The 24,156-nt window shown below is 41.9% G+C and overlaps 1 protein-coding gene across 1 annotated transcript in view; it reads right to left on the reverse strand.

Annotated features, from left to right (window-relative positions):
* Positions 1-1,220: 1,220 nt before the first annotated feature.
* SLC26A8 (solute carrier family 26 member 8) overlaps positions 1,221-24,156 on the reverse strand; it is a 78,710-nt gene continuing 55,774 nt past the window's right edge. Inside the window, exons 9-20 of the mRNA XM_045842744.1 lie at positions 23,278-23,425; positions 22,267-22,380; positions 17,625-17,702; positions 13,370-13,465; positions 12,172-12,278; positions 12,022-12,091; positions 11,498-11,590; positions 11,252-11,383; positions 7,163-7,534; positions 4,566-4,620; positions 4,283-4,467; positions 1,221-1,640 (exon numbers count right to left, since the gene is read on the reverse strand). Coding sequence (XP_045698700.1) covers positions 1,221-1,640; positions 4,283-4,467; positions 4,566-4,620; positions 7,163-7,534; positions 11,252-11,383; positions 11,498-11,590; positions 12,022-12,091; positions 12,172-12,278; positions 13,370-13,465; positions 17,625-17,702; positions 22,267-22,380; positions 23,278-23,425 — 1,870 coding nt within the window. The remainder of the gene's footprint in view (positions 1,641-4,282; positions 4,468-4,565; positions 4,621-7,162; positions 7,535-11,251; positions 11,384-11,497; positions 11,591-12,021; positions 12,092-12,171; positions 12,279-13,369; positions 13,466-17,624; positions 17,703-22,266; positions 22,381-23,277; positions 23,426-24,156) is intronic.

Here is a 24,156-nt window from a genome sequence, read left to right on the forward strand (position 1 = left end):
TACCTGAGCAAGAGGAATTTTGTTTATTGAATGGGAAATAAAATTCAAGATTCCATATACCTTTGCCCAGGGATCTTTATTTCTCCTCTGGTTTTAACTTCATACTGGAATTTTTTAAATGGGGGAAGGGGAATTTTTTTAAGGGATTTGGACCAAACTTGTAGTGATTGACTTTTCCAATTCTTAAGGGGTTCATGCCTGTCACAGATTTTAACTAAGTTTGATCCAGCAAGAGCACAGATTCTGGATTGCATGTACCTTAAAAACCTAAAAAAGAAGCAGTGGTGAATGTTCATCTGAAGACCAGAGAGAGTTCTACAGAGTTAATCTTCCCATCAATTGGTACAGCTGCTTGGCCTTCTGAAACAGTGGCAGAATAAGATACTGACCTTGGAGATATGGCAAAAATGCTTTCAGCCTAACAATTCCTTGTCCTACATGCCTCAGAGGTTGGCCTAGCTTAACCTGCCTATTTCCACTATCAGTGCAGTAAATACACCTTGCATATAAAATATAAATTTCTTTTTCTTGCTCATCTCCTCTCCACCTTATTCATGCACTTCTGGTATTTCTCCCTCCCATTTCCTTAGTCCAGAGGTGTCAAACTCATTTTTGCTGGGGGCCACACCAGCCTCGAGATTGCCTTAAAAGGGCCAAATGTAATTTTAGGACTGTATAAATGTAACTACTCCTTAATTAGCAGCAAGGAACTCGGTGCTGCTGCCTGGTAGAAACAAGGTGCCCAGCCGGATAAAACAAGGTGGAGGTCCAGATTCAGCTCAAGGGCCTTGTTTGCCACCTGTGCCTTAGGCGTAAAGAATAGAGAGAAGGGAGAAAATGCAGGGAGGGTCCAAATGTAACTACACTTATATATTTTATTTGAGCCTCATCTCTTTGGAGAAAGGGAAGCAGCTGGAAGGAATAAGTTAGAGATGATCTGATAAAAAACACCAGAGGTGCAAAGAAGGAAATCCTTCATTAGAGTATCTGCTGAAGGTGAAATGAAGTGAGCCTGGAGACGCAATTCAGAGATAATTCTTGGTATTTAGCATTGTGATCTGGGAGTGAGATCACACTTCTGAGCAAGGAAGAACAGCAGGTGGAGGAACTCCAAAGCAAGTACTGTGAGTTTATAACTAGTCTGGGGCTTCTGACCAAATGACTCCATTTGGGTGGCAGGATTTGTCAAGGGAATCTGACCCTTATTCCCACTTTATCTCCTAGAGGTCTGCAGCATCATTGCCCTTAAATGAATATGAATTCATGTGTGGACGCCTCTTGTCCACTGACCATGTCCTAGGCTGAGTGTGACTCGGGGAGCTCGGAGGCCAGTACTGCTGCTGAGGGTACATCTGAGACCTTGACCTGGATCTGGGCTTGGGCTCAGGCTCAGGCTCAGGCTCAGGGTCAGGGTCAGGCTCGAGCTCCAGCTCAGATTCAGGTTCTAGCTCTGACTCAGGCTCCATCCCATGATCCAGGTCCAGCCCGGTCTGTAGTTCCGACTCCAGCATGGGCTCCAGTTCCATGTCTAGCTCTGACTCCTCCTCTGTTATTGGCTCTTGGATCTTGGTCAAGCCAGGTCTTATATTTTGGGGGACTTCTAGAATACTGCTGCTTGTTTTATATTTTGAATTCATATCCTGAAATACATACAATTCGATGGGTTAAAATTTCCAATTAAATTGAACTTTTGAATAGTCAAGGAATTTCAGAATGCAACAGGACTTAAGGTACTAGAAATCATGAGTTTCTGGCAAAGTAGAAAATATTTCTGGCCTAAATCTGCTTTTCATCTTTTTTGTACCCACTGGTTCCTCATTTACTCACTATTCTTTAGGCTCAATCCATAACTCCTGGTTTCTCTGGATTTTCTAACTAGTCTGGCTTTCATGATCAACCATGTGAATAGCAATGGTCTTGGCAGCATTCTGAAACATCTTGTCTTCTTGATCCTGTCTCTCCAACCCCCCGATGTAATCCTCAGCGGGGTGTGTATGGCCCTTTATGACCTGGCCTCTGGCCATCTTCTTTAGCTTTATGTCCACACTCTGCTCTAGCCATAAAGTTAACCAAAGATGCCTGACTACCGCTTACCTTTGTTCATGCTGCTCCCTGTGCCTGCCTTGCCCGTGTCCCTCTCAGCCACTTACACTTATTCATTGTTCCAGAGTCACATCAAAGATCACTAACCAGGAGCTTAGCTTCCTTTGTGTTCCACCTGTACCTCACTCACAGCTCTATCATAGCACCAGAAATGTATTGCCTTATTCATTTACAAATCTACCTCTCCTATTAGACCCTAAGCTCCTTGAGGTAGAGCAGGGCCTGGTTTCTGATATCCCTGGTACCAGGCACTGAGCTTGCAACAGAGCAGATGCCCCAAAGGCTCCAGAACCAGCCTTGCAGCAGCATTCCACAGAATTAACACCTTTCACCCTTTCTGAAACATTTTTTTCTCTTCCACCATATGACACTCTTTTGCTTTTCCTCCTTTCTTCCTGGTTGCTTCTTTCTGTTGTCTACTTCTTCTGAATGTTGGCACGCCCTGAGGCTTGACCCTGGGACCCATCCCTTCTCCATCTATACTACCCCCATAGGCAATTTTATTGAGTCCCATAATTTTCATTGCTGTCTATATGTGCTGATGACTTTTGGTCATAACCCTTTCCATGATTGGCTGGTTCATATATCCACTTCCATTCTTGACATCTCCACTTGAATGTTTAATAGGTATCTCAGTTTTAATACATTGTAATGGAAATTTTCCTTTCCTAGTCTTCCCCAGTTTAAATGCTAGCAAACATGATATATTCAATACCAAGCCTTAAGTTCTGATGAAAATGTTAGTAAACTAAAAAAAAACTTTTTAAAAACATAGTAAATATAGTGTCCATCTTAAGTCAACTATTACCACTATCCTTAGTAGAGAGACATAAGAAGCTTTTCTCATTAAATTCAGGAGTGAGATAAGACTCACCATTATTACTTAAATTGTTCTGGGAGGACTAGCTAATGCCATGATATGATACTAAAATAAGAATTCTAACAATTAGAAAATAACATTTATATTATTTATAGAAAATCTTTTTTATCTTGAAAACTCAAGAGAATTAACAATGGAACCTTCCTTGACTGGTAAGAGAATTCACAAAATGGCCAAATAATTAAAAAAAAAAATCAATAGCTTTCCTATATGTCATCAGTTGCCAGTTAGAAAATATAATGAAAAAGAAGATTTATTTTAAAAAGCAATAAAATTGTAAAAAGATCAAGTGTAAAGTACCTAGGATTTCTCTATATAAAGAAAGCCACAGAATCTTACAATGAATACAACATTTAAAAAGACTGAGTAAATGTAGAGGCTGCCCATGTAGAAAAAACATGTTCAAATCTAGCTGTTGGGGAGACAGTTATTCTGGATAAGCAGAGGCACACAACCTGTGCAGATTCTCAGCAAAGGTAAGGAAATACCTGGTAATACATTACTTAGAGAAATAAAAGGGCTACCTTTTACTTATTAAAATTTCTATAAACACGGCTCTGGTAATTCTTTTTTTGTCACAAATTCAAATGTTATCAAAATGTAGTAAGTCAACAAATCTGGGGTTTAATTAAAAATAATCTCTAATCATTAGGTGATATGTTGGTGCCCATCTGTGTTTTCTTTTTCTTTTTTTTGCGGGGGGAGGTCACTGTTAACCCTCAAAGATACTGATTTGAAAACACTGAGGTGGGCCTGGGTCTTTATTTGTTATTAACAAATGATTAAAAACTCTGGCTTGTATATCGTTCTCCTTTGCATTTGGTCAGGCTGAGTAAATCATATTACTCAGAATGGAAATAGCAGCCCAACTGTTAGACTGGCAGATTTTTTCCTCTGTGAGTTCATTAGTTTTATTATTTGTCCCATGTGTGGGGTGGGGTAGATTGCAAAGGCACAGCTAGAGAAGATGTTTGAAATATTTAGTCACTGATATGGCACTGGCACTAACTAAGCTCTCTGCAAAAGGGCCCCTGTGTTTCTGTGGGGTGGGATAACCCTGTCTTCAGTTGGGACAGGGCCCTGAATGGCACCCAGATGCCTTGGCAATGGGGGAACCTGGGACAGAGGTCCACTGCTGTTTGCCACCTGATAAGGAACATTTCATCGTCTCAAAGTCTGGCACAGCCCAACTCAAAAGCCTTTCCTGGACAGCGCTCATCTCTATCTGATCAGGTGTCTCTCCTGATCTTATCCCCCATGCCACCCCCCACCTCACCCTGATGCTTCACATCATCCAACCTTTTCTGTCTCTGAGTAGGTTTCTTGTATCACTGTCTCAGATTCATCCACGCTTAACTCGGAGGACTCTGGAAGCTTCCGTGACAAGGCAAATAGCACAGCATCATGGAGGGTGAGGAAGAGTTGGGCCTTGGTGATGCCAGCATCAAAGAAGTCGTTTCTCTCAAAGGCCTTGACCACAGAGGCTACAAACCAAATCCGGAACACACACAGGGTCAGACACCTGGGGAGGAGAGCACCCAGGTGCAAAATACAGCCCTCGAGTTGGGTGGAGGCTACTCACAGTGACTCCCTGCAATGAGCACCAGAATGTTGGCGTTCTGGAAGGCGTTGCACATCTGCAGGGAGGGAGCAAGTCAGCATTAGGGATTCTCGCATTCACTGGGAAAGAGCCTTCTAATTAGCTGAGCTGTAAAACCCCTTTGGTCATTCACTTGTCCGGGGTATATGTACCTTTACATACAGTTCAAACTCTGTAAATCTTTGATGGGTGGGCTTCTATATGCTGGGCAGTGTCTATGGTGCTGGGGCTACAAAAGAGAATCAGGCCATCTCACACGGGGTGGGGAGTGAGACAGAGGGTTGCCCACGGTCTAAAGGGGGAAACAGTTCACGTAAAGAGAGAATGTCATGTGAGGACAGTGCGAGGATAGAGACAGGCACAGGTATGATGGGAACACACTGTACGGTCCTCAAGAACAACTATCTCTTGATATTAGTCCTTAGTGTTTGCATGTAATCCCCTCCTCCCAGAGATGGTCAGATGAGACACGGTAGGAAGTGGAGCTCAGGAACCCTGAGGATCATATTCAGAGAAGCTCTGCAAAGTTGTACTTGACTTCAGTAAAACATCAGATATTTAGAAGTATCAGATTAATAAGCATCTGATATTGAGCTCAAGTTTACTTTAGCCAATATGTGTGCTCTGGGACAATAAATAAAGTTCAATTCAAAGCAAGTCAATGTTAAACTTAATACTCTGAGGCTGAATAGACCAACCCTGAGCACTAAGTTAAAAATGTGAAAAAAAAAAACCCCCACCAAAACACAAAACAACTAAAACAGACTACTTTTTTCACTTGCAAGAGGAAATAAAGTCATCCTTGATCGCATGGTAAATCATAAAGTTGTTTGGTAAAGAGCCACAATGGACATACTCTAAATGACACGCAATGGGAGACTGAAATCCCATGAATTAGGAACAAGTTTAAATTGAGTGGTTGTCTCTAGTAAGAACGAGTGCTGGGATTTTTCTTATTAAGTTCAAATTTTCAATTACAATATTTGAAATTATTTCCTCTAATATGGTGGCAAAGAACAATTACAAAAAGAATGAAAAAATCTGTATTTAAGTATAAACGTGCACCATGCATCTGAAGGCTGTGAAGGTCGGTATCTGGTAGTGCCTCCATGTTGGAGCTGGAGCAGGAAGTCATCAGCACGGGCAGCTGTGGATGGGTCCTGCCAAGGACCAGAAGGCAAGAGAGGAAAGGGAGGAGGAGGGGATGGCACAACTGCTTTAAGTTCTGATGATGCACATGCCATTTACTAATTGTGAGCCCAGGACTCTTAGGAAGAAATATGGCTTGTCTCTCAGGCTGTGTAAGATTTAAATGGGATCATGTATATAAATGTGCCCAACTCAGCATGTAGGCATTTAATAAGGTAGGATGGATGAACTCTGAAATAACAACTAGAGCACGAGCCTGGGAGAAGAGAACACAGCTTACTAGGATGACTTAAGATGGAAAAACCCAGAAGACAAGGCATTATCATGTATCCTTGATTCTGAAAACAGGATGGGAAAAAGCATCTCATGGCTGAGCCCCTGAACACTAATCTCTTCCACACCTCTGAATTTATAGGTGAGGAAATCAAGGCCCCATGCAATTTCATAAGTTACCTCTGGTCAGATGGACAGTAAGCAGAAGCTAGGGCAGAGCATACATCTGCAGACCACCCACCAGAGTTCTTGCTGCTTTGAAAATAGTATTCCTTTAGGAATAAGAAGGTTTGATAATATAGGATACCAGGATAAGAGATGGAAAATCAGCCAGAGAAGAGTATGTCAAGAACAGGTGCGTGTAGTCAGAGCTGGGAAGTGGGTACTCAGAATGTTTAAACCTGAGCCATCACCAACAGAGGCAAGAGTGAGTCAGCAGGCTTTAAACTGGGGTAAGCTGGCTGAAAAAAAAGATACTGTGCTTATTGGATATCAAACAATAAAACCAATATGGTTAGTTGTGTATCTCCACTGACTGGCCTGTATAAGAAAGAGAGACATGAAAACTGTTGGAGAAACCAGGGAGTGGAGAGAAACCAGAACACAGGGACACAGCTTTTGAAGGAAAGGTAGATCTTCCCTGCCCTTTTCACCCAAAGATGCAGCAGTGAAGGGGGGACCCTACGGGTACCACAGCTCCAGGCTTGCGGTGTCATCTCAAGACAACTGCAAATCTGAGTGTCTTTTACAATGTGGAGCTTGGAGCGGCTGAATAATGGAGAATTCTTGGTGAGCTTTTTTTCTGTAGCAATCAAGGATAGCAAGCATCCTTGAAAAGACTTGCAGCTAACTCCCAGGATACATGGGGAGTTGCTGGGTGAGGCACAGATTGCTGTTCCAAAGGTGTTAACAGTTTCCCAGTTTTCATTCCTTGAGCAATACTATGCCATACTTAGGGAGCCAAGCCCAGTTCAGTAAATAAGAGTTGGTTCATTTTCTATTTATTCTGGTTAACCTTAAACTATCTCAGTATCCAAGTTTCTAGTGGCCTAGGAATCACGTAGTAGCTGATCAGTGACTGATGCAATTTAGTCAGGGTTGGGGCAGTGCTGGTAGATGGGGATCATAGCTTTTGTTAAAGCCACCTCACTGCTTACCTGTCTTAATATGACGGAAGCCCATGAATCCACAAAATGCACCATGGAGAAATCCAGGATGATGGTGTGGGTAATGGGTAGAAGAGATGATTCTGAATAAGGGATGACTGATCTGCCCCTGACCTGGCTTTCAGCAGCAGCAGGAAATGGTAATGCTCTGTCTCTAGAGAGGTTTTTAGAAAGCCACATTCTCTCCACATCATCATAATTTTGCTCTTGATTTCTCTGAAACGTGGACGATGGTACATACGGTACTTGTTCATCGGATGAAGTTTGGCTCGTGTTTCTGCTGTCCAGACGTGTGCAGTGGATCAGGTTAATGGAGGATCTGTCATAGTCCCGTTTACTTTCAAACCTTTCTGTGTAAACAACCTGGACAGGAGTTAGGGGAGGGCTGCCATAAGACTCAGACAAGGGCTGGAAGTGCTCGCAACTGTGCCATTTCTGTCTACTAACTCCCTGTCCTCTCCCAAAGGAAACTTCTCCACAGTATATGCATCTTTTACTTGGGTGCCTCACTCTCACTTCAAGCTCATGACTAAGAAAACACATTCATCTTGCTTTATCCTCACCACTCAGGAGCTTCCCCTCTCAACTTCCCTACGTGCATCAATGACATCACTATGGTCCTAGTAAGCTGGACTTGAAGTCACCTTTGATTCATTTCCCTCATCCCTGGGTTCTAATTAGCCTCCATTGCCTTCTAATGCTTTGAAGTATTTCTCCCATCAGTTCCTTTTCTCAACACCACCTTCTTTTATCAGTGACATGGTCTTCTGACTTTCTTAAGAAGTAAAAAAAACTACCTGAGCAGGGATGTCTTTACCTTTCACTCTTTTCATCCTTCCAACAGGTCTGGATGCCTGCCATGGCTGAAGTTCACTATCAAGCACGAGGAATACAATAGCCTGCAAGATGTGAGCACCAGCTCTGCAGTCCAGGGACCCAGTTCTACCCGGGGAATGACATGTGTCCATTCAAAGGATAACTAACAATATATGTAGACAAGCGCTATAAGGCACATGGAAGAATGGAAGGAATTCATTTGCTAGAGTGGTACAATTTGGGAAACATCCTTTTTCCTCTTTCATAGTCTCTTAGTTCTGGACATATAGCAGGAGCTCGATAAATATCAGATGATTTTATTCTACTCTCAGGTGTATTTGCTGATGTCTTGCAAATGCCCTCTATAATACTCAGTGCAGAGTGGATAAACCATAAAAATTAGATATAGGATTGATTCTGTCCTCTTGGCAAGAAAGTTGGTATTTTCAGGGAGTTCAGTAGAACCTACACTTTGTTAGGGCATATGGCAACCAGCGTGGCTGCTCCGTGTTTGCAGGGGCCTGCGTGAGGAGGCCCCTTTGCCTGGGACAGGAGGTGTTTGTGTGTGGGTGTAAACCTGTGTGTGTGTGTGGGGGGGGCCTGTCTGGAGATAGAGCTGCTCTTCCCAAGTATGCGTGTAGACTGGGTTAGAAGCTCCACAGCTAGAGACTTCCGGCCAAGATGGAGGCATAGGTAGACACACTGTGCCTCCTCGCACAACCAAAATAAGGACAGCAACAATTTAGAAACAAGATAACAACCAGATCTGACAGAAAATTGAACTGTATGGAAGTCAGACAACCAAGGAGTTAAAATATACACATTCATCCAGACCAGTAGCAGGGGCAGAGTCCGGCAGCCAGGGGGTGAGGGGTTAGCACAAAGAGAAGTGGGACTGGGCACATAAGGCACCCTGGGCACATAAGGCATACTGAGCACACAGGCAGCTAGCAGACCCAGTGAGGTGGTGACTGTGAAGTGAGGCACTGCAAGCAAGGCTCCTGGCTGTCTGGGCCACGTTCATTCACAGATAAAGCAGGCAAAATTGGGCAGTGAGACAGACCAAGCAACCCAGGGTCCCAGTGCCAGGAAATAGAACACCTGTGGGGGTTGAGGTGCCAGGAGAGACTCCCAGCCTCACAGGAGAGTGTGTTGGAGATACCCATGGGGTCCTAGAATGTACACAAGCCCACCCACCTGGGAATCAGCACCAAAAAGGCCCAGTTCCTGGGAAGGAAAGGGAAGGGAAGGGAAGGGAAGGGAAGGGGCAGAAGGGACTAAAATCCGATGGAGAGAGGAGCAAGTGCCATTGTTCCTTCTCGGACCCATCCCCCACATACAATGTCACATCCCAGCGACTGGGTTGCCCCGCCCTGGAGAACACCTAAGGCTCCACCCCTCATACATAACAGGCATGACCAGACCACCGCCCCCCACCCCAAAAAGAAGGCTCAAACCGAAATACAAATCAAAGCTCCAGAGCCAATACTTTTAAGCGACTGAGAGATAGCCAACCTATCAGATACACAGTTCAAAGCACTGGTGATCAGGATGCTCACAGAATTGGCTGAATTTGGTCACAAACTAGATGAAAAAAATGAAGGTTACGATAAGAGAAATGAAGGGAAATGCACAGGGAACCAATAGTAATGGGAAGGAAACTGAGACTCAAAACAATAGAGGGGACCAGAAGGAAGAAAGAAACAACCAAACAGAAAAGAATGGAGAAATAAGAATTCAAAAAAATGAGGAGAAGTTTAGGAACTTCCAGGACATCTTTAAATGTTCCAATATCTGAATTATAGGAGTACCAGAAGGAGAAGAGGAAGAGCAACAAGTGGAAAAGGTATTTGAACAAATAATAAAGAAGAACTTCCCCAATCTGGCAAAGAAAATAGACTTCCAGGAAGGCCAGGAAGCTCAGAGAATCCTAAAGAAGTTGGACCCAAGGAGGAATACACCAAGACACATCATAATTACATCAGCCAAGGTAAAAATGAAGGAGAGAATCCTAGAAGCAGCAAGAGATAAGGGGATAGTAACCTGCAAAGGAGTTCCCATCAGACTGTCAGCTGATTTCTCAAAAGAGACCTTGCAGGCACAAAGGGGCTGGAAAGAAGTATTCCAAGTCATGAAAGTCAAGGACCTACATCCAAGATTGCTCTATCCAGCAAAGCTTTCATTTAGAATGGAAGGGCAGATAAAGTGCTTCTCAGATAAGGAGTTTATCATCATCAAGCCTTTATTTTATGAAATGTTAAAGGGACTTATCTAAGAAAAAGAAGATAAAAAACATGTCCAGTAAAATGACAGCAAAGTCACAATCATTAACAACCACACCTAAAGCAAAACCAAAAGAAACTAAGCAAACAACTAGAACAGGAACAGAACCACAGAAATGGAGATCAGATGGAGGGTTAGCAACAGGGGAGGGGGAGGGGGAGAGAAGGAGAAAAGATACAGAGAATAAGTAGCATAGATTGTAGGGAGAAAATAGACGGGGAGGGTATGAATAGTATGGGAAATGTAGAAGCTAAAGAAATTATGACCCATGGACATGTCTAAAGGGGGGAATGTGGGTGGGAGGGGGTGTGCAGGGTGAAGGGGAGTAAAGGGGAAAAATGGGACAACTGTAATAGCATAATCAATAAATTATATTTTTAAAAAAGCTCCACAGCTAGAAATGAGCAGCCCTGCCCTGGGGAAAGGGAATATTTAGACCAAGTCTGAGTTGGAAATAATGAACACTGTTCATCAGCTGAGATAACCTTCAGGTGCTGTAAAATTCCCATCTGTGCTTATGGCCATTCATAGCCTGTCATCACTTCTTTGGTCACAGGCAGGCAGCAGGAGACCCTGATAGATCCTTGTGGACCCCAGCCCCCTTGACCCTTCCTGAGTTGGGATTATAAGACAATTTTTAAGGCCCAATATTTTCAGAACTCTAAAGGCAGGCAGCTAAAGGTCTGGAAAATAGGCACAACTAGGGAATTACTCTGTACTTAGTAAGTCTCTAACCATTGAGTAGGGAGTCAAGAGTCACCACCATGTCCTCCTACCTACTTACAGTCAAGATCTGACCCTCAGAAGGGAACTCGCATCTTCATTTCTGAGTAGAAATCTTTAATTTCCAATTACCCATGGTCCATCTAAGAGTCAAAATCCCTGAGGGGCTTTGATTTTCTTTTCTTAAAACAACAATTAACTGCCTATACACATCTTTAGAAACATGGGGAAAAATGCAGAAAAGAAGAGGTTCCTAACCCTGGGTGGTGGCTCCAGTTCATCACAGTTGCAGAAACACCGACAAATCTTGCCTTCCTGTGAGCCATCTTCATTTTCATGAAACAGGCTGAACACTTCTTCTTCTTTAAGCGGCACCCTTACCATCTCCATCTGACGGACAGAAGAGGGCTCTCACCTAGATGGCAAGTGGCGGCAGGTGGCCAGGAGCAGGCCCAAGGGAAGGCAAGGGGAGCAGGTGGAGAAGAACCAGAAGGGAGCCCTCACCTCTTCCAACAGCTTGCGCTTCAGGTGGTGCACATTTACAAACGTGATGGAGTTGCAGCACTGGAAGATTTTCACCCCGGGAATGGCCGTGATCTGCAAGACAAATGTAAAGTTCGGAGAAATTGCTCAGGTCTCTTATGGAGTAAGGAAAAATCTTTAGAACCTCCTGGAGACTCTGTATTCTTTTTAAGAGACAAGAGCCGGCAAGTTTCTTCCTCCCATGTTCACCCCCTGCTTTTCCTGCTTTCTTTTTTCCCCTCCATTTCCTCACTCCTCTCTTTCACTTGGACCTTCCACCCCCTAAAGTACATTTTAAAATTATCCTCAACTGGCTGCAGGACTCTAGAATTTACCTACCTCGTCAAGTTCCCCACCTCAACCATTGTGTGCCCCTCTCCCCGCCTTTGTCAAGCATGTCTAGAGTGCAGCGAACAATGGCAAAGAGATTTTGTAGAAAAACTAAGCAGCAGACCCAGTCTACCCCACCCTTTGGGCAAAGGAGTGGGGCTGGTTTGGAGTCTTACCTCCCGATAGTCATTGATGCTTCTATAAATGTTGGTGTTAGGGATCTGACCCAAGAGGAGAATTTTAGTTCTGAAAGGAAATGCATTTGCCTTTAGGTTATAGTTGCCTCACCGGCCATAGCTAATGTCCTGTTGCCTGAGCCTAAGTACCTGTGTGACTGAACAGTGATCAAGAAGAAGGCAAAAGCTACGGAAACAAGTAGTCCGATGTCCAGTCCCAGGAAAATTGCAGATGTGAATGTCACCATCCAAATAACCTTATAGAAAAGGAGAAGGGAAAAAGAAAAACGTGATAACAAGCAGAATGAAAAAAATCACCAGTCCTACCTCCCGGGTCACCTTCTCCCTCTCCCTCCTGACACCTGGGATTTAGAGAACAAATTCCAACAGCTCCATGAGCTGACGCCATTATAAATGGCTGGGTTGCAAGGGACTCAAGAGAATTGCCAAGCAATTCTTTTATGCTTCCTTGGGTCATTTCTCTCTTCAATTCTCTCTTGAAACTTTAGTTTCCTCACATGCAAAATAGGGGTAAGAATATCTACTTTATAGGCTTTCTTGAGATTAGAAATGCCATTTGTAAAGCAACCCAGAGCACTCACCAAATGGCAGTTGCTTTTTTAAGATCTATAATAGTTATTGGGAGTTTCAGCATCCTTTGCAAGCCCTTCTCCATCACTCCCAGCAGGTTACTTGACTTTCCCCTTCACAGAGAAGATAGGCTGAAGCTCCCTCAAATGCTCACTTCCCCCTCCACCTGCCACTTGTTACTTAGCGTCTGTACTCAATGTTCCTCCACCTCCTCCAGTCCTGTCAGAAGTGCTCTCTCTCCCCTAGAGCCAGAAGCCCTGCCTGTGCCCCGGACCATATACTCTTAGCTCCTCAGGGACCTGAATCCAGAAATTATCCCCTTGTATCTCTCTCCTTCTACCCTCCCCCATCTTTTATTTCTTGCTGTTTCTCCTTTCTGTCCCCCAGTTCTGTGCTCCAGCAAGAAGGGGGAAGCTCCATCAGTTACTCTAGCAAGACATCTCCTTCTCTTAGTAGGTTTTGTGTCTCTGGGTTAAAAGTCATTCAAATATGCAGTGCATGACAAACCCTTTGTACTAAATGTCTTTGTAACTATAGCCACTTAATTAATTCCTTTTTATTTAATTTTGCATAGTTGGAGTGAGGTCTCAGTATTTCCATGCACCAACAACTCAACTCCCTATTTAAAGCAAACGTAGAGTCCTAGGCCTCAGAGTTGCTAGTGTCCTTCATGTTGATGTCTTTTGTTTGTCCCCTTTCCCTCTGTCCAACCTTCCCCTCCACCCGCCCCTAAGTCAGCCAGTGCATCTACACTCACACAGTCATATTGGCTCTGCCTCCACAGGTTGGGGAGGTAGTAAATGGTTTCAAGGTAGGGTAGGATGTTGCTCACAATAATACCGGCCAGCACAGCCTGTGGGGAAAAGATAAACTCTGCTTTATTTTCCCTTCAGGGGTAAACTCCCAAACCTTAACAAAGGAACCACCAAAAGTTAGCATTGCCACTTGCAGACATTAGGCATTGATATTTCATAAAAATATCATGTTCGTGCTTTAACTCATTATCTAATCGAATAAGTATTTACCACATTGTTCTTTGCTCTCCTCTGTGATTTGTCCAGCCCAGGACAAGGCAAGGCCAGGGTCTGATTCAGCCAGGAAGCCTCACCAAGCCCCTTTTAGATTCCGACAGTGGGAGGAAGCGTAGCCAGACTGCAGCCCTCTTGCCCCTCTGTGTCCATGCTGTCACTTTTGGCGCATGGGGGAGGACCCTCAGGGAAGGGCACCTTTGGCCTTTTGGCCTTGCTTTGTCTAGTTTGTTTGTCACATCTATGTTACTGCATTGTGTAGAACCATTGTCAGATTGGATGACAAATTAAGGGAACTTCCATTCAGAGAAACTCTGAAATAGTGTCAATTGGGCTTTTATTCCAGTCTAATCAAGATACACTATAATTGTTTCAACAAAGAGATTCCATTTATTTTTTGTCCATCAAATAGCAAGTTGAAAACATCCCATATGCATGGTTGTTGCATATGAAACAGTACAACCCTATTGGAAAATAATCTGGCAATATATCAATATATGGTGATATGCTTTCACACAGGAATTTTGTTTTACTTTAGAAATCTATGCTAAATATAGAAAAGGGCAGATGTACAAATTATTCATTGTTGTGTTATTTATAATAACAAAAATTCAGACAACCTAATTTTCCAATAATAAGAAAATAATTGCCCCAGGTTACATGCCTGGGTTGCAGGCCATAACCCCCAGCAACTGCACATTGATGTTTCTCTCTCTCTATCTCCCTCTCTTTCCTCTGTAAAAATAAATAAATAAAATCTTTTAAAAAAAGTGAATGTGTAAGATGCAACCAACTTTAAAAAAAAAAATAATTGCCCTAGCTGTTGTGGCTCAGTGGATGAGTCCCGGACTACAAACCAAAGTGTCGCCAGTTTGATCCCAGTCAGAACACACACCTGGGTTGCAGGCTAGGTCTCCAGTAGGGGGTTCACAAGAGACAACCACACATTGATATTTCTCTCCCTCTCTTTTCCTCTTTAAAAATAAATAAATAAAATCTTAAAAAGTATAATTTATTATAAATAAATTGTAATATGAAGTATCATGCTATATATTAAATACAAACAAGAATACAAAGTTGTATTTCCGGTTAGGTCACAACAGTGCAAAGCAACATCCATTCATAGAAAATAATATTGATCAGATATATGCCAAAATGTTAATAGTGGCTTATTTGTAGTTATGGATAATATTTTTATCTATTATGAATTTTTTAAGTTTTTTAAAAATAAGCATATCTACTTTTCTAATAGAAAGAAAGTTTCTTAAATATGAGAAAATGAAAATCTATACTTGTGCCCTGACTGGTGTGGCTCAGTTGGTTGGGCGTCATCCTGAATGGCAAAGGGTCGCCAGTTTGATGATTTCTGGTCAGGGCACACACCTGGGTTGCCAGTTTCATCCTGGTTGGGGGTGTGCAAGAGGCAACCGATCGATGTTTCTCTCTCACATCGATGGTTCTCTCCCTTTCTTTCTCCCTCCTTTCCCCTCTCTCAAAAAATTATTAAATAAATAAATAAATAAATAAATAAGCCTTTAAACAGAATCTGTACTGGTAAGATGTAAAAATCATCAGGTCCTTAAAGTAGAACTAACTTTCTTTAAGAAATATTTTCATGTGTTCATGAAGTTCTAGCACTGGCTTAACATTTCTCAGCCTTTTTCTAGTCCCCCTCTCCTCCATACACTCTTCCCTGGGAATCAGAACTGATCCCACCCAGTCCTGCCCTCCAGGACTGGCTGCATCCAAGCTTACTCTGGTTTTCTGAGGTTACTCAGTGAACAGTTGGATTCAACAGTAGAGGGGGGAAGAGCAAAGATGAAGTTAGCAGAAATCATCTTTTATTATTGATTTTACATTTACTGAACTTTGATCAGATAAAGTTGATCAGTATGTAATTTGGAAACATTTATTAAATTTCCTTTTGATATTAAAAAAAATATATATATATGTCAGTCCTAATCTTGATTACTAATTGCATGGGCTCTTTCCATCTGCTCTTGTTCAGGATTTCCTTTTTTTGAAGTTTGCACCAACTGAATGTCTAAGCTGCAAAGATCTGTATTTGTTGGAATTAAAGACTGTTTAGTTTAAAAAAAAAGAAGTCAGCAGAAATGACTTCTTTCCCATTTTCATCTTCTTTTCAGTTAAGAATCTCTAAACTTTCCACAATTTGCAGGGAGACATGGTGGGAAGAAAAAGAATTTCAACTTCATAGGGTTTTTGCAAGACTTTTGGCTTGAGAGAAGGAGTGGAAAGAGGAAACATTTTAATAAAACAATATATAATAAAAATTTTAACTTTCTGAATATTAAGGTTAGACATGCTCATGTGTTACACATGCTCATGTGTAAAATTAAGGAAGAATTTTGGTGGCATCCAAGAGATTACCATTGTTAACATTTTAGTGTGTTCTACACTTTTATTTCACACAAATTAAAACATTATTTAATATACTATTTTGTATCATGTTTTTAAAATTTTGTGTTGGTCCCCTTGCTAACTAATTGATATCTTAGGCAGGATGCCACCAAAATTCTTCCAATAAGGATTTTGCAACAAGCAATTCACAGTCTTTCAAAGAAGAGAGGAATCTTTAGTCCCCATAGGGCCCATTGGTACACTGATTCAGATGTTCCACTGATAGGATTGTGTCCACATTTCTCACCCAGAACATCCTAATGAGATGCTGTAAAAATCATGTCACATAGCATGGGTGACCAAAAGCAGGGGTTGTTCTGTCTCTAGCATATGTACAATAAAGGAGTGCTCCCTACTTTTATCACTAGCTTTCAGTGAATACTGACAGATTTTTATTTGTTTGGAATTTTTTTAAAAATCTGATTCTTCTAGCAACAAAGAAAAAAATATCACTGTTCAAAGTAAATCAGTGACTGGATTTGCTAAAATAGACTCCAAGAGTGATCGCACCAAAGGTGCTATACAAAGTAAATTCTGGAGATGACTTCTGCTGGGGATCAGAGGACAGCTTGTGTGATAAACACAAGCTTACTCCCACCCGCCAGGTGTACCCTCTGTGGCTGGGTTTCAAGGTCCCTGAATGACAGGAGTGGAAGGCAGCCACAGCCTTGAGGTGGTCCTGCTCTGCGGCAACCTGATATTCACCAGGTGGAATCAACATGTTCCAAAGGATGTGGGTGGCATTTACAACCACTCCAGCTTCAGGGACTGCCACCTCAGTGTGTAACCAAGCTGCCAACGCGAGAATGAAACCTCCTCCCACCTCCCTTAGTACTATCTAAAAAATGGCTAAAGGGAACATTAAAGAAATGTAAAAGGAAATTATGTTCTCTAAGCATTGATTTCTATTGTAACTTAGAACAAATTGATTAATCAATTATTAATTAATTAATGCACCTGGAATCTCTCAATGCAAGGTGGTCCGTTTCAAAGGGAAGGAATGACACATAAGTATACAGGAGCATCCTAGGTGATCACATTTATAGCTCAGCTTTCAGACCTTGCATTGTAAACTAACCAAGAGACAGTGTGGAAGCAAGAGAGAGATTGAGTTCACATGAATGCAAATCAAGGCCTGCTGGAAACGGTTTAGGAAACCAGATGGCACGAATGCACAGTGAGTTTCTAAGCCTGTGTTGGAATGGGCGTTCTGGCATCTGAAGTCTATTTTGATCATCTTTAACTGAATCCTTACTTGTAAAGCTTACTTAGAGCTTTAACCGTTAAAAGATGATTAATGAGAATGAGAATAGTAACAATAATGACTAATGTTTCTTGGGTGCTTATTATTAGTGCACACTGTTCTCTCTATATTACATATAATATCTTATTTAACTTTCAATCCTGTGAGGTAGATGCTATTATTTTAAAGGAAAAGGACAAGCACCAGGCCAGGGCAGACGCTGGAGACAAGCTGAATGCAATTCTCCTCAGAGATACCCACCAAGATGCAATCTGGAGATCAGGCTTTCTTGGCTTAGTTATTTGATCAGTTCCACTTACATTTGGCAGTTCGTAGAAAAAGCGTTCCACCTTCACCATCAGGAGCAGCATCACACCTGCTCCTACCAGAGATGCAAACTGAGGAGACAGAGTGGGTTGGAGAGAGACCATCAGGAGCGTGTTGGTCCCTGCCTGCAACTGAGGCCTTCAGCTGGGTAAAAAGCATGTCATTTTTTATTAAAAGGTCCCTGCCTGCAACTGAGGCCTTCAGCTGGGTAAAAAGCATGTCATTTTTTATTAAAAGGAGTTGAGTGTAACCATCAGCATAAGTGCATTTTTGTTCAACTGGTGATATTGTCAGGTCTTGTCTAAGTGCTAAATGCATGCTAAATACAGAGTTGTTGAGTGAACACATAGATGCTTTCTGAAAAGTTGCAAACTGTCTTGGTTATTTGAATCTATTGCCGTAGCTGTTCACTATGAATCTGAAATCTCCTAAAACCCTGAGTGCATTCTCTCCTAACTTTAACCCCTCCTTGAACAGTTTAGAAAAATCCTAGTAGAGTCATCACTATCAGCCCTGAAATCCCCATCATTTTACTTCCCTTATCAATAAATATCTCACCCCTCACTTAGAGGATGGGGAGAAGGCAGGGAGGCCAGTTCTTGGAAAGCAGAGAAGGAGGAAAGGGACATACTCAGGGAGAACAGGGAACCACAGCGGTCAGACTGAATAAGCAGGAAGGTGGACTTGGGGACAGTCCAACTGGACATGGTCCTGGGGCTTTTCTTGTCCCTTTTGATCTGGGCCTGCCAACCCCTCAGGCCCGGGCCATGGTGGAAAGGGCTATAACCAGTGAAGACAAGTGGATTCTAGATCTGGAAAAACTAAGGAGAAATCCAGACACACACATATACACAGCTTGTATTTATGCCAGACAAAAAAAAATAGAGCTGCTCTTGGTGGCAGGTCATGTCTGAGAGGTTCAGAGCCAGACCCCTAGCTTCTCTGTAGTACTAAGGAAAGTTGAAGAGATAGAGATGTTCTTAGGCAGAGGGAATCAAAAGTCCCTAGAGAGAAGGGATGGAGAGAACACTCACTGACGAAGAAGGCTGAGCCTGTCTGAGAGGCCTTTTTGCGTACAGATCAGAAACTCAGTGTGCAGGTTGGGCAACTCCCACATGTAGGGCCAGAGGCCAGCAGCGTTCTCTGTTTGAACTAGTGACTTGCAGTGGGCAAATCAGGGTCTAAGGGAAGGATTCACCAGCTTCCCTAGAGATGTGCCTCCCATGAAGGGTCACTGTAGGGAGAGATGTCATTGGTAGGAAAGTGCGCTGCGCATGAGAATAATGCAGTCACGGAAAACAGGATGAGAGCCGTGGGCTGCCTTGGAGGTAGGCACTTTGTCCAGCAGACACAAGCCACCCCAGGCTGAACTGAAGCCCTTCTCCCTGCCCACCATCTGCACCCATCTAACCGTCCCTCGGTAATCCACAGAAGTCCCACTTCCTCCATCCTTCTTCTTGCAATATTTATGGCATCTTCAATTCATTGTACTTACTCTGCACTTAATTTTACTTGCACAGCAATTTGGTTTTCTCCAGCTGTGTATTTATTTAACGCTTATAGACTGAATCAACAACGTATGCTGTCAAAAGACACTGGGAACTAAAGCCTGGAATTGCCATTTCCATGTCTTCTTATCATAAAACCCTCTCATTCTGACTTCAAAGGCTTTTTGTTCTTCAATAGAACATCCTTCTTTCTAACATTACCCACCTTCCTTCTTCCTGTTAATGAGCAGTGGAAAAGGGTTGCTCCATAAAGCCAATGTATCTGGTGGAAGCTCTATGATGACAAAGTTCAGTCCACATCAATAGACTGATATAACATGGTCTTACTCTAGACCCATGCTCTTGCCCTTGCTCAATATTCTGACTTTTATTAGCTTTCACCTGACATTTCACCAAATTTAGCCTGAACTGGGACACTTTATCTTTCCTCATTAAAAGTTAGTGTCCAAGCAACGTGGGTTGCGCCACCCTGGTGAACACCTAAGGCTCCACCCTTCACTATGTAACAGGCACATCAAGCAAAAAAAAAGGCCCAAACAAAAGAACACATCAAAGCTCCAGAAAAAATACAACTAAGCAATGAAGAGATACCCAACCTATCAGATGCACTGGTAATCAGGATGCTCACAGAACTGGTTGAATTTGGTCACAAATTAGATGAAAAAAATGAAGAGTGTAATAAAAATGTAATAAAGGTAAATGTACAGGGAACCAATAGTGATGGGAAGGAAACTGGGACTCAAATCAACAGTGTGGACCAGAAGCAAGAAAGAAACATCCAATCAGAAAAGAATGAAGAAATAAGAATTCAAAAAAATGATGAGAGGCTTAGGAACCTCCAAGACATCTTTAAACATTCAAACATCTGAATTATAGGGGTACCAGAAGGAGAAGAGGAAGAGCAACAAGTACAAAAGTGACTTGAACAAATAATAAAGGAGAACTTCCCCAATCTGGCAAAGAAAATAGACTTCCAGGAAGGCCAGGAAGTTCAGAGAGTCCCAAAGAAGTTGGACCCAAGGAGGAACACACCAAGACACATCATAATTATATTACCCAAGATTAAAATTAAGAAGAGAATCCTAGAAGCAGTGAGAGAAAAGGAGACAGTTACCTACAAAGGAGTTCCCATTAGACTGTCAGCTGATTTCTCAAAAGAGATCTTACAGGCAAGAAGGGGCTGGAAAGAAGTATTCCAAGTCATGAAAGGCAAGGACCTACATCCAAGATTGCTCTATCCAGCAAAGCTTGCATTTAGAATGGAAGGGCAGAGAAAGTGCTGCTCAGATAAGGTCAAGTTAAAGGAGTTTATCATCATCAAGCCCTTATTTTATGAAATGTTAAAGGGACTTATCTAAGAAAAAGAAGATAAAAAACATGTACAGTAAAATGACAGCAAAGTCACAACTATTAACAACCACACCTAAAACAAAAACAAAAGCAAACTAAGCAAACAACTAGAATAGGAACAGAACCACAGAAATGGAGATCACATGGAGGGTTATCAACAGGGGAGTGGGAGGAGGAGAAGGGGGAAAAGGCACAGAGAATAAGTAGCATAGATGGTAGGTAGAAAATAGAAAGGGGGGAGGGTAGGAATAATATAGAAAATGTAGAAACCAAAGAACTTATATGTATGACCCATGGACATGAACTAAAGGGGGGGAATGTGGGTGGGAGGGGGTGTGCAGGGTGGAGGGGAGTGAAGGGGGAAAATGGAACAACTGTAATAGCATAATCAATAAAATGTATTTTTTAAAAAGTTAGTGTCCATTCTTCTGACACTTCAGTTTCTGAGCATGGCTATATCCGCCTACCATGCTTGTACAGCCTTAGCTTGTCTTTGACCTCTGTCACTATTTCTCTACCTTCTGATCCTTGACCTATTCCCTGATTTCAATTCTGACGGTTCTTCGACACTTTGACATTTCATCAGGCTGCAGAGCTGAGACAGAACATCTCTCATGCTGTAAAGTTGTGACTTTGATCTAGTAAGTTCAACATTCATGAGTGTTGCACTCATGCCTGCAGTTAGGCGAGGGGGTTGGCCTTTAGAGCCTTCCTTACCATCAGTCTTTCTTTCCTCCTCCAGCCCCTGGCCACCCGCCCATACACTTAGTTTACTCATTCAGAATACCTGAAGAGAGTCTGACCTTGACAATTTTCTCTTACACAAAGGTACAATGGTCATAAATTCCCTAGGCTCGTCTAGACAAAGACCTTTCTTTCTATCATGAGACCCCCATGCCAGGCCCTTGGAGGAAGCCAAGACAGTTTCTAGTTTGACTGCCAGGATGAAGAGAGCTGTGTTATTGCTTTCCCAGACTAGGGCTAAGAATATATCTCTCATAGAAAAAATATTAATGGGGTGATGGTTAGTTTATCTGCAATATTGTCTTTTAGGTATGTTACATGGAAAATCCTTTTTTTGTAGGCTAAAATAAAGAAGCTTCTCACATAGAATAATACTTCTATAGAAAATGACTTTCAAGTTCCACAATGACAAATAACTTTTAAGACAAAAATCTAAGCAAAAATTAAGGCAAGCATGAAATCCAAATTATTCCAAGAGATCTTCCCCAACAAGTGTAACATTGAAAAGTAACAAAATGGAAACCATTATACTAAGTGAAATACAAGTACCATGTGGTTTCACTCATATGTGGAATCTAATGAACTAACAAGGAAAATAGAAACAGACTCATAGAGAACAGACTGACAGCTGTCAGAGGGGTGGAGGATTGTGGGGTGGGTGAAAGAAGTGAGGGGACCAAACAAAGAAGACAAAAAACAAAACAATCAAACAGAAAACCTCATAGACACAAGCAACAGCATGGTGATTACCCGAGGGAAGGGGAGTGGAGGGAGGTGGAAGAGAGTAAAGAGCAGATAAATGGTGACAGAAGGAGACTTGACTTGAGTCAAGTCAAGTCAACATACAGGTGATGCAGTATAGAATTGTACATCTGAACCTTTACCATTTTATTAACCAATGTCACCCCAATAAATTCAATTAAAAAATAAAATAGCATCATGATTAAACTAATGCAATTCCTTTCTATGAATATATATATAAGGAAACATAAATATCTTCATAGGTTAGAGATCAAATTCTGTTTCAACATACCTGTTGTCTTCCTCCAGATTTATCCTGGATTATGGTGCTGACAACAGCACCAGTAACCACACAAGATCTGAAAAATGAGCTGACGACATTGCAAAGCCCAATGACTATTAAATCCTATAAAGAAATGGCAAACATATACTTGAAGCCTGTGTGATCTTGTTGCCCAATGTCACCTCAATAAAATAAATAAATAAATGAATACATAAATAAATAAATAATGAGCTTTACTAAAAAAAAAAGAAATGGCAAACAATTTAGGCCCACTACTTGTTGAAGAATGCTGACTTGAAATAACACTGAAATATTCTTAGAAAGGACAAAAGGATGGCACATCTGGTTTCTACATTAAGATGAAACTTCATTTTAGGTAGTGATCACAAGAAAAGCTCTTTTTCAAAGTGAGAAAATGAGACCTTTGCCTTTTTATTCTCCTTCTCATGATCACTAGGACTTAGAATGACAGAGAGGTCTTAGTACTGTTTTTCTCTCTTCCTTCTAAACTATCCTAAAAGTCAAAGTGGGACACCTCATGCTTCCAGATTTCCTTTTTGAATCCTAGGGAAAGGGCCAAACTGAGGAGATTTTCCGAAAATAAAAAAAGACAAGTCTTTCTGGGAAATTGACTTAATTATATAAATTAGCAGCCTGGTTTTGCTGTTCCATATCATTTCTCACTGCACCTCGGAGTGTGGCTGACTTCTGAGGACTTGGTGGACAGGGAGATAAAATTAAGAGGAGAGACCTCTGCTAGCTCAACAACATGATGCCATGTGCTATCTTCTTGCATCCCTATACCGTATCTGTTCTAGGGGAAATAACACATCGATTCAGGTAGCTTCATAGCTAAGTGTGCCACACTTCTCAAAAATCCTTTGGTAATTACAGTTTAAATTTTGGTCCATGTGATTCTCTGGTTACAGAAAAATCCAGTCTTCATATTAGAAGGAATCTCAGTTTAGAGAACAAAGACTTAAGGGTCAGAGGAAGTAAGAGAAAGGCCTGCCTTCTCACCTGGTTGGAATTGACATTATAGTTATGGAAACTGGCAATCTTCTTGCCCAGGAATACGAGCAGTGAGGAGCTCACTAAAGCTAAGAAGAAGGCTTCTAAAATAATTTCCTGAAGAATGTTGAAGTCTGGAGTAACAGGATACAGGAAGCTGGAATAAAATGGAATTATTCCTGGAGAGCAGGAATCATTTATTGGCCCCTCCCCAACTCCACCTGTATTATACAGGGCAGGTCCTGATGCTTAAAAATAATAACAATAACAGAAATAAGAACAATGGAGGCAGCAGCCTGCCAATGCTGCCAGCAAACTAAGCCAAATTACAAAAGCCATTAAGAGGCTGTACTTGGCTGTCTTGTAGTTCAAGGTTTCTGCCATGTAGCAATGGGAACAAATAGAACAGGCAAAACCCACAAAGATGGATGAGAAATGGTTTATTTACAGTATTTGGGATCATACCAGTGGCCAAACAATAGGCAGATGTCACACCTAAGATGGTTTACAGCTAAAAAGCTCAGTGTATTTCCTTCTATTCACACTCACTTTTTAGGGTGTAATTTTAGTCATTTTCCTTTATACAAATTACTTCCAATTCTATGTACACCTTCCCTCCTGAGGTTTTATTTTCCTTCAAGTTTTTGCTGTTGTGGTAAAAAACGCATAACTTGAGATTTACCATCTTATGCATTTCTAACTACAGTTCAGTAGTATTAAGTGCACTCATAATGTGCAACCATCACCATCATCAGCTCCATAACTCTTTTCATTGTGTGAAATGGCAACTCTATACTCATTACTCACTAACTCTCCATTTCACCCTCCCCCCAGACTTGGCAACCACCATCCTATTCTCGGTCTTGATGATTTTCTCTACTCTAAGTA

This window comes from Phyllostomus hastatus, unplaced genomic scaffold, assembly GCF_019186645.2.
Source record: "Phyllostomus hastatus isolate PE091 unplaced genomic scaffold, TTU_PhHast_1.1 phas_contig_40, whole genome shotgun sequence".
Lineage (NCBI taxonomy): Eukaryota > Metazoa > Chordata > Mammalia > Chiroptera > Phyllostomidae > Phyllostomus > Phyllostomus hastatus.